The sequence below is a fragment of the Cryptomeria japonica genome, chromosome 5 (genome assembly GCF_030272615.1).
Source record: "Cryptomeria japonica chromosome 5, Sugi_1.0, whole genome shotgun sequence".
In the NCBI taxonomy this organism is placed as follows: Eukaryota; Viridiplantae; Streptophyta; class Pinopsida; order Cupressales; family Cupressaceae; genus Cryptomeria; species Cryptomeria japonica.
Window position 1 is genome coordinate 72651776 of NC_081409.1, and position 11974 is coordinate 72663749.

Consider the following 11974-nt stretch of genomic DNA (forward strand, 5'->3'; position numbering starts at 1 on the left):
TATATAAATGGATAACCTAAACTATGATTAAAGTAGATACTTTGGAAATAATTTTAAAAATCTAGGGCTAAGTAAATTTTTTTGTATTCCAAATCCATGAGTTGGGCTAAGATGACAATTGCCTAAAATCATCTCATATTCCAAAGTAGGCAATAGGATAGCTATATCATGTAGGAGATTCTAGGGAACATCTCATTTTATACATGGAAACTACATGCCATCAAAATTAACAAAACAATTAAGACATTGCCTCAAGGAATTTAACATGCATAAAAAAGTGCAAAATAATAAGATGTAAAACAAAAAAATGAATAATTATTATTCAAACAATTATATATATATATATATATATATATATATATATATATATATATATATATATATATATATATATATATATATATATATATATATATATAACTAACTTAATAGGTAGATAGAATTCTTAAAACAAATCATTTAAATATTTTTGTATTTTTGTTTTTGTTTTCAAACAATACTTGATAAGGGGAAGAAGTAGAAATTCTTATTAGTTGAAAATTTATGCATGATGAAATACATTTTCTAAGTGGAGAGTAGGATAATCATGATGGGTAAGACTTGCTCTCCCACCTTCTCCCAATATTGAAATTACTCTGAATACTTAATAATTTATTAATTGTCATATTTTTTTGTAATATTTTAATTTGATGGTTGTTATTAATTATTGAGTATTAAACTTGCAAGTTCATTTGTGGAATATTTCTTGTGTATTCTTATTATTTCTCCTCCAACATCTATGTATTGATTTAGAATGTAGGAATAAAGTGGAACCCTTCATGTAACATAGGACAAATATGGCGTAAAATATAATTGAATCAACATAGACATAGTGAATACAAAACACCAAAACAATTTGAAGGTTGGAGAATTTACACTAGTCACTTTCTTCCATTATGCTTGCAAAACCTATTTAGTTGGACCACTACACTTATACTAAGTGATTAATATGTATGAACTACAAGAATTATATCATTTTATAATAAATAATATCTACATGTATCAAAATTAAATAAAATTTAATTTAATTAAAGAACTTTATTTAAATTCATATCAGGACAAATCTAAGGAGATGCACGAGTGAGACCAAGTCATAAATTTATTCAATCAAATAATATGAGACAATTTCAAACTTATTTGAAAATATATGTAAAACCTAAAATCAAACCATAATATCATTGTAAGAATGAAATTTCAAAAGTGGTTTATTACACATATTTCCAAGGTTTTCCAAATAACACATAGAATGTATCCTTTAAAACTACATCAAAATATACTTCATCCATAAATTGTCCACATAAAATAGTAGATATGTCCACATATAATCCAATTTTCACATTGTAACATTGTTGAAGCATGTTAAGGGGCACTCGACATAAAATAAGTACACCTACATTGGAATCTATATATGAATACCTTTTTTCAAAGCTAGGTTTAGTATTTTTTTTTGTCAAATTTAATAAGCAACCCTCTAAAGAAGAAATATCATTGTTCTTTCTTTGCATTCAACTAAGCTATCTAGTATCTTATAAAGGGGATAGTATTTGAAAACATTAATCTCCTTCACTACATTTTCAGCCAATTTATCAATTAGAGGTTAACCTTGGAAATACACTTAACCTGGGCTTAACTTATTACAATGGGCATAGTGGCATTAAAAAGATTGTTGTGAGTTGAAGTGGTCTTTAGTGAGGAGATTAATTTCTTTTACAATAATATAAATTAAATGGGATATGTTGAAGCACCCTTGATAATGAATGATGGGTTACCATTTAGCTCATAAAGCTACACTAAACCCCAACAAATAAGATAAGTAGTATATATAAATCAATAGCCCATACTAAGATTAAAATAGACACTTTGAGAATAATTTTAAAAATCTAGGGTTAAGTAAAGATTTTTTTTGTAGACCAAATCTACTAGTTGGGCTAAGATGACAAATGCCTAAAATCGTTCCATATTCCAATGGAATAGCTATATCTAGTAGTAGATTCTAGGGCACATCTCATTTTATACATGGAGACTACATGTCATCAAAATTAACAAAACAATTAAGACATTACCTTAAGAAATTTAACATACATAAAAATGTGCAAAATAATAAGATGTAAAACAAAAAAATGAATGTTTATTTTTCAAACAATTATATATATAAATATATCTTAATAGGTAGATAAAATTCTAAAAAAAATCATTTAAATATTTTTATATTTTTATTTTTGTTTTCAAACAATACTTAATAAGAGGAAGAAGCAGAAATTCTTATTAGTTGAAAATTTATAGACTATGAAATATATTGTCTAAGTGGAGAGTAGGATAATCATGATGGGCAAGACTTCCTTTCCCACCTTCTCCTAATATTGAAATTGCTCTTAATAATTTAAAAATTATGACTTTTTCTTTTTCTTTTTTTATAATATTTTGATTTGATGACTGTTATTTTTGTCAAATGTATTTTCATTATAATTATTACTATTTCCATTTTTTGACCCCATATTTACTTTATTTCGCAACTTTACTAATTTAATTTTGAAACATGACATCATATCATCTATATTTTTAAAAATCCTACACATTATAACTAAATATTTTATTTATTATATAATCTTTTCCTTGAAAACATTCAAATTCACCTGACCAGCTAACTCCAAATTGTGAATCTAATTTATATATTATGACAAAACTGAAAGTGATTCAAAAGGACACTTTCAAAAACTGCCCTCAGAAGTGCAACTTTGTACATTGCTCAGTTTTATGAAAATCATTATAATAACATGTAAAGTTTATTCTAATGAAGACAGATGAGACTAAATGACAATAATGAGTGGTAAAATACTGTCCTTTCTGGGCCATGACCATGCCTTTATTTAATTGCTCTTAACAGTTTCCTTCCTTGCAAAACGGGGAAAAATTTTGCTAGTTTTATTCATTCCATAGACCCAATAGATAGCTTGCCATGCAAGTCAATTCCTGCTAACAATAAACCAGGACCAAATAATTCCAATTCTGTCCTTTGCTACTTCTCTTTCTGAGGGTCATTTTCTACATGTGTAGATATGCATAAAGAGTAACCAGCTGCTCCATTTAGTCCATAGTGTTGCAGAACATTGGTTTTGTATCTATGTGTGTTTCTTGTTTTGCTTTTGGAGGAAAACTCACTTCACCCAATTTGGTTCATCATTCACATTGATATACTATATAGGAAACCTGAATGAAATGCTTTGAAGTTTCATGTTAATGGGCATAGTGATGGGAAACAAGATAGCTCAATTTTTTCTTCTGAAGAAGTTTTTGACCAAGTTGTATAGGCTTGTGGATACCAGTAGGGTAGTTGGTTATGCCCTTTCTCCCAGAGCAAGAAGAGGTTATACTTATTTTGCATATGACTGTGATGAAACTAAACTTGGTGGTCTTCCAAGGGATGTTCCAAAAGGTCATTTTGTAGTATATGTTGGGAGTGAGAGGAGTAGGTTTGTAATCCCCACAACATATTTGAGCCATCCTTTGTTCCAGATATTGTTGGAGAAAGCTGAGGAAGAATATGGATTTGATCACCAGATGGGTCTCACCCTTCCCTGTGAGGAAGTTTTCTTTGAATATATAACTTCTGTTTTAGAAAGGGAGAATCCCACTGTGACAAATTTAGAGTTGAACAAGATAATAGACTCCTTCCATACTATATATAAATGTAACACTAGTGTTTACTGAATAACAAGATCTGCTCCAATCAGTGACAGATTTCTTTTCCCCTTCTTTTTTATGAGATCAAACAATGTTCAATTGTAGGGTAACCACACATCCTAAAATGATACTAAAGGTGATCATCATTGAAATTTTGTTTATGGAATGCTAGGAACATGTTATTCCAATAGTTCTAAAATAAAAAATGGGTATTAGTTTCTGGCGTATCATTGAGGTTTTATGATATCTCTTGTTTATTTATCTTTATAATGATATAATTTATGTCGTAATTAAAATTTAGAATGTGCTGTTTAAATGAAAATTAATATATATAATTGAATTGATTGATATCGTAAAACCCATTAAGATTTTTGATGGTTTTTCTGATGAGTGTGGGGCGAATTCAACTATTGCAGAGCCTTTTTGTTCTAAGATCTTATGTTAAGAAAATCGTGTTATCACAACTTAATATAAAACTGAATGGATAAAGATTAGGACTGTGAATCTATTCTTTTCATGTTTCTGTTCATTCAATTCAATTGTCGCTTGCCAAACACATGTATGAATATGATATCTGATGAAATAGAGAAGATTGTGATTCTTTTAATGCCATTTATTACTTTTTATCTCTTTTGGTTTGTGAGTTCATTGAAAGAGCCCAAATCAAACTATTATGTCTGTAATTTCCTTTGTGAACTATGTCTATGCTCCAATAGAAATTGTTCATGATAAAACTATTGAGATTAGAGGAGTATGAAAGTTTATAATTAGTTACGTAATCATTTCTTCAATGCTACGAGACAAGGGTATTTTGGGAAGAACCGTGACGATTAGGCTTACGGATGGCTTTGAATTTTCAAAGTCTACTTTCTAGTTTTGATATATTGTTTGTGTGGGACCTTTTAGGGTTTCCCATTTGAAACTTGTCATTAGCTTCATTTTTAGAATGGAATTTCGCTATATCATATGATTCTTGATCTCTCTTTTACAACTCTTTGCTGCTAAAGGTTGAGAGAATGAAAATTTAAGTGGGTGTGGAAATTTGTTGTAGAAGATTACAATGGGAGAATGATTTTGATAACTCTTTTTAGTAAGAAGATGTTAGTTTATTGATCAATATTGATTTAGTTTATGGGTAATATAAGAATCATAGTTTTTTAATTTATTATGTTGGTTATATTATTTATTTATTTTACATATTTTATAATGATTTGGTGAGATATGATTGAGAACTCCATAGCATTAAGTTAGGAGGTGTTTGAAAATTCATTCGGAGTTTTATTTGTAGATTCTAGATTATGTTCAATACTTTAATCACCTTATCTTGCAAGATCCATTACATTAAAGTCACAAAGCAAGCCTTGTCAAAAACCTTCATTTAGGTTGATCCCTTAGCTTTGCCTATTCACTTTTATTAGATGTTTCTTGAGCATATTATTCAATTTATAGAGCGTGTTATTTTTCATGGACTTGATTTATTATATTCTACCTTACAACACAAATGAGTTTATATTGAAGTAGATTTCATCACATATCTAAAATAATCATATTTAGAAATTCAAGAGGTCACATATATCAATTTGACTAATACTTAGTTTTAGTGTCAGTCCTAAAGAGCACAAGCAAGAGGTTGATCCGTTTATATTGTGGGTCCACTACAAAACTAATCCTTGAAATTTATTAATAAGTATTAAAGATGAAGGTTGGATGACCCTTAGTAGTAAAGAAAACTTGCAATGATATTAAAAGCCTCTAAAGAAAGTGATTTCACATCTAGTGCATGAAGGCAAGGTTGCCACAGACCAAGCAACACCCTTAAGTGGCAACATTTGATAATGTTGGTAAATACTTTTGTAATGTAACATAATGATTCAAATGAGGTACCTACATAATATGAAAATTATATTAATATAAGTTGTATGAAGCTAAGTGTAGTTTAAGAACTAGTATTTTTATTTTAAAATTTGGTGAAAAAAATATGTTTTTAAGAAACATTATTATATATAATTTAAGGAAATGACATATGAGTGGACTTGACACACTTTTATGATTTCTTTGTGTAGCACTGTAAATTGTATACCCTAGCAATGTCATGTTACGTTTAGCACTCTTTTTGGTGGTTGGGTCTGACCTAGTGCAAGCATGTTTGTCTCGAGTCTAGATTGGCAATATTGGTTACACCGCCTAATGCCTAGACCTTTGCGCAACCAAAAAGAGCTAGACATTAGCACCTATTGCTAATGTCCCCCCAATTTAGCTCCAAATTCTAATATTTGAATGTTGGCTTTGGGCCCTTAATAGTTATGAATTTTTTTTGGCTTCTTCGAGATAACTGTTTGCAAAAAGTGTATCACATATAAAAGTGACTCCCTCCCTCATTTTTAAAGCCTAATCTAAATGTAATGACCAACCTATTGATTCAATTATATCAAGCCGTCAAGGTCAATCAAGTATTGAGAAGTCTGAGGAAATCACCAAGCACACACGTCATCTATGATTGAAGTAATTTTGTTCTTATTTTTATTGTTTTGTTTGACACTCACACTTGCAGGACTTCATCAACACCTTGTGTAGATTTTAATCAAGGGCTTCACATATGAGGTATGATTGTCAATTCAATATTTATTTTATTTTCCTCTACTCCTATGGGGACACACATTTTTTATCATCATCATCATTGTTTTATATATTAAAAAGCAATCAAACAAGGGTGTTGACCCTGCATACAAATAGCCCATAGGCAGCATAAAAGAAACGCAACAAATCAAGGGTGTTGATCCTTTACAAAGTCAGGTCGAACATGCCATTAACAGTAGGTGGACATACCACAGTTAACAGAACAAAGGACAAACAAACCATCAACAAAACACTAGTAAAAATATAAGATCCCAAATAAAGAGTGGGAAGAATCACCCACAACTCGACTTGGAAGCATTTGGGGTGTTAAGTTTTGATCAGATTTGAATGAGCAGGTAATTTTAAATTTTATTTGTTCTTTTGATCACAATCTGATATATATAATCCATAGTTTGACTTATGTTCGATCTACTGATGTGTATGCAATCTGCCTCTGAACGAATTCGGCCTGCTACAATGAATTCAATCTAGTCATAAGTGAACTCAGTCTGCTACGCATGAATGTCGATCTGTCACTGCTGTCTATCTTGAATAAGCTGTGTTCGATGTTATATCGTAGTATATACTATACTCAGAATATATAGATATATACACAACTTATATAAACCTATCACAGTCTTTATCTGACTACACCTGACACAATGATCACCCCGATCGCAGTATATAATCACATCGGTCTTCATGTAACATAAACACATAGAGGTCTTCACATATTAACATGTATATCTTCCTGATATATGTTATACACACTGCAGAATATTGCACACACTGCTTTCTATCATGCACTCAACTCATATGTATGCACTACTCTATAATATATTTATGGTAATAACATATATGCACTATATCTTATAATACTTTCGCTATATCAATTGATCTCCTTGAATATGAGTTGCTCTCCTTCGTGAGGATCTTTGGATTAGTATCTGACTGTGTGAATATATATACAGTTCATTATTCATTCTGAAGTCTATTGTTTTACTTTTGATATGATGTGCTTATTGGTTGAATATCAAAGAACATGGACTGTGATTTTTTCCTTAATAAATATATTCGGTCTGCTAATTGTATCTTTGATCTGATGCAATAATGGAAATCGAACTACGAATATATGTAAGTTCGACCTGCCTATTATCTAACCAACCCCAAGGAGTGGTGGAATGATGTTTTACTTATAATCGTTGATGGAGGACATTCTTCAAGTGTCGACTTCCTTCAAGAAGCCACGTCTCTATAAAACAACGCATCCTCTCCATGAAGGGTGGAGGACTTTAGTTAAGAGTCAGCCCTTTACATTAGTGACTAATAAATCAGTCAAACCATATTACCTATTCAATAATGCAAATGCTAAGTTAATCAAATCACATAATACAAGTCGGTATATGATTATTTTCTTATAAGGTGATGGCATAAGTATTTGTCTAAGAGCGAAGGCCACTCAGACAATTAGGATAACTCTTGTCAGCTCAGAATTATTTCAACCGATGCTACCATATCATCAACACTCCGTCTTAGCTAGGGAGGAATCCTTCTTAACCTCTATAAGTCACATCACCTCATCGTGATGTTTGACCACAATGTCTAGTCTCATATGTGGAAATGAAAGATATCACCTCGCCGTGATATCAACCATCATGGCTCCTCCATAGATATCACCTCACGTGATATCAACCATTATGGCTTATCCATAGATATCACCTCACGTGATATCAACCATTATTGTGAGATCGTCACCTCACAATGATGGTAATATGCACAAGTGTTCATCATTGTGAAATCATCACCTCACAATGATATTCACCATGGCTCATCTAGAGGGTAAACACACAAGTACAAGAGAACCACTACGGACTCTCTCACATGATGTTGTCATGGCATCACACACATGACATCCACCATGAACCATATCAGAGGGTGGAGATTAGGGCTTTCACCTCAAGTCTCTCTCAAAGAGAAATGCATTAACAATAGCTTACACTTTATATTAATTTTAAAGAGAAGAATACATTAGTATAAAATATAAACAAATCAATGATGATGAGGCTGAATCTTAGCTAGGGCTCCATTCTCCACCATATAAAAGCTTACCTTGAATGTACACAAACTTTATTCTGGAGAGAGGCTTGGTGAGAATGTATCTCATCTGAATAACATTCCTTTGCACCATATCTCTAATATAGTGATATAGGATTTTCACATGCTTGTCCTATTATGAAATACAAGATTGGAGTCTGAATCACACTTGCTGAGTCCCAAGCTCACCAAGTATCCATCTATTCAAGAATATCACAACCTAGGAGTCAGTATAAAGCCCTTCCAACCTACATACATGGGACTCCATCCCATGAATCATAATCCTTTGACTGATCACTAGAGAAACCATCTCGACATGGTCCACTCCCTCTGAACCAATATGACCAAGATCCTTAGATGTCAATCGAAGCACATCCTATTAGCTTCTCCCTCTAAAGCTAAAATGTCAACTCCCTCTGAATTTTAATTCTTCCTCTTCGAAGAAACATCTTCAGTCACCAACTCAATCTCATGGCAGCCATTATCAAGGTCTTCCTTCCTTCAATGCAATCTCTTGTGCTTCTTGATCTGTCATGAAAGCATTTCAGAGAGAGATTACAACTAGTTCATAGAACTAACCTATCTAAAGAGAAATATCAATGTTAGAAGCATACAAAGTTCACTATCTCAATGTTAAAGCATGAATTAACAACTGCATAAGAATTTATGAACATTATTCAACCATGAAAAAATTATCTCTTAATTAGTTAGTCTTCCACCAATGTTCTTTCCTAATCATGCTCAGCATTGGAATTTCCATCCATACCGAGCATCTAGCGATGATCTAATGGTTGTGTGGCCTTCGGCCCTCGCCATCACTCATCATCTATCTTCAACTTAGTGACGACATATAGAATTTACACACAAGGATCGCTTTAAGACTACCTCAGCCTCCAATCTTGTCAAATTCCTCACTATCTTCAACTCGATCAAGCCTATACGGGGGATTATTCCTACTGTCAATCATGTACACATGCATTTTCAAAATTCCATGATTATCTGTTGTCTCTACCCTTTAGTCATTTTGTCTAAGCTTTCAATGGATCCCTCTGAGGAGGATTCGAGCTTATGTAGGCACCTAAACATTAGCAGTATTTGTCTCATATACCATGAAGAATCCTACAATGGTTTTCAAAAAAAACTGTTTGTAGGGAAGGTGCCCCAATGACCTTTGTAGCCACTGTCAAAGCAAAGGAAACCATGATACATCTTACCAAAACCATGGTAAAAGATTTAAATGTCCAGTCATTGATGGAATCCTTCAATCCTTTGGTCACATTGAATAAGAAGAGGGTGAATATTGTAATCAACATGAAGATGAGTTTATCAAGCTCTTTGTTGCCCTTTTTCACCTTTGCTTCAATCCCTCCATGTCGAAGATCTTCTTCACCGACTTCAACCCCTCATTCATTCTTCTTAGGGTCTCCTTTGCAACCCACATTAAACAATGATGCCATCTCTTTATTAAGGACAAAATAATTGCCAACAACTTTTGAATTATTGATTCTTGTGAAGGGCCAGTACCATCTTGTTGGTTCTCAAGTGCTAGCGACAATCATATAGTCGGACTGTCTAGGGGTGGGCCTAAAAAAAATGATGTCAAACCTGCCCAAGTCATAGTGTGCAACCCTCGTGTGCGACATGTCCACTAGACAATATTTCAAATCATCAAGGACTAAAATGATCCCTTCATTTCATCAGTGCATCAATCTTCGATATTATGTTGCTACCGGCTTCCGTGTAACCACCGATAAGGAAGAAGAGCTTTGGGCTTCCTCCATGCCTGTGGCTATCCCTATTAATCTTATGAGGATCTGGTTAATACTGAGAGGGGGGATGATTTAGTATTAAGAACAATTCAAACTTTAACTCAAAAACAAACTTATCTCAGATCTGAAATCATTTAACAAATAACTCAACTTTTGTAATCAAATCTAATAACCTCTTTATCAAATTTTCTTAACACATTTAATCAAATCATTTACCAATACTTTCACCACCAAAGCAATCATATAAACTTGATCATTTACCAATTCATTAACCTTATAAATAGAATCAATAACTTTCTCAAACAACTTCTTATCAGTACCGGTAACCTCTAATAAACTTTTGATAAAACATCATAACCCATGTCTCATAAATAATGCATCAAATGAAATATAAACAAGAATATCACATGAAAAACATTCCACACATGAACACCATAAATTTTTGACGTGGAAACCCAAATAGGGAAAAGACATGGTGTGAGTTGGCACCCACAAATATTTGTACTCTTTCGAAGTATGCCCTGATAGGAGCTTACAATATGCTTGGTTAGGAGCAGACCCTATTAGGAGTCACCCAGTTAGGGGATTTGCCTTGCAGCCGGGTTAGGAGCTTGATGATCTGTTAGGGTCAACCTCATGAGAGGATTTAACACTCTTTTGAGAGCTTCCCTATTAGGGGACTTAAATGTTTCAGGCCTGTTAAGACCTACCCAGTTAAGGGATTTAACCTACTGCAACTATTAGGGAACAACAGTGAAAGAATGATCTATTACTTGTACTTATCTTCTTACTTGATCAGATCTAGTTATACACAACACTTTGCAACTCTCAAGCAGATCTCACACTTTACTTGGATGGCTTAGCACATTCTCTAAGACCACCGACACAATGAACATCAACTATGTCAACATAAATAGCCATCTCGACTAGGTCGGCCACAAAACCTAATTACATCATTAATTCACAATTCAAATCATAAGAGATCATCATAGATCATTATACAGATCATCACAGCAAAATTACAATGCAATATCAACCGTTGGTTGACCATAACTCATCATGGAAATCCGATTTGTATCCACAAAACACTCTACTAATCATTTTGTTGATTCCCAAGAAAATCTTCCTTGAAATGCACCAAAAAAACTATCAAATCTTTCATGCGGATTGTGTCATGTTACCAACTTGATGTAGACTCGTCGTTGATGATCGTCATAACAAAAATCATTACCAGTTTGAAGATTTCATCACCGGTCCCTAAACCCTACTAAAACCTTAGCAAAAATTCATCAAAATTTTGGAACACACCTTCCAATAATCTCCACAACTTCCGGTTCTAGTCACATACACCTTTCCATGATACAATTTCACCATCCAAACCGCAAATCACCAATCATCACCAATCAACCGGTCCAATCAAAACAACTCTATTTTATCGGTTCAAGTCCCATTTCACAGACTTTAGCTTACTATCAGTAAAACTTGTCTTTCGGTAAACCAAATAACTTAGATGACAAAACAAAACATCAAGAACATCATTTGACATCAATTGCCATCAATGACAACACAAATAGTTGATTATGTCATCTATTCATAGAATCTCAATCTCTTCATCACAAATAGACTTCTCTCCTTTACGGGTGCAGTCATCCAACTTCAATTACATCACCTGATTTGTATCAGTTATACCAAATACCAACAATCTCCTCCTTTGGCATTGATGGAAAAACTAATCAGATATACAATCATAGTAACATCATCATCTGCAACTTGCT

The 11974-nt window shown here is 32.8% G+C and overlaps 1 protein-coding gene across 1 annotated transcript; it reads left to right on the forward strand.

Moving 5' to 3' along the window:
- Positions 1-3276: 3276 nt before the first annotated feature.
- On the forward strand, positions 3277-3747 carry LOC131032763 (protein SMALL AUXIN UP-REGULATED RNA 54-like). The gene has a single exon (XM_057963816.1). The coding sequence runs from the start codon at positions 3277-3279 to the stop codon at positions 3745-3747; it is 471 nt and encodes a 156-aa protein (XP_057819799.1).
- Positions 3748-11974: the final 8227 nt, after the last annotated feature.

Excerpts from the sequence above, each read along its gene's own strand:
- LOC131032763 (XM_057963816.1), top strand. The coding sequence starts at position 3,277 with ATGGGCATAGTGATGGGAAACAAGATAGCTCAATTTTTTCTTCTGAAG.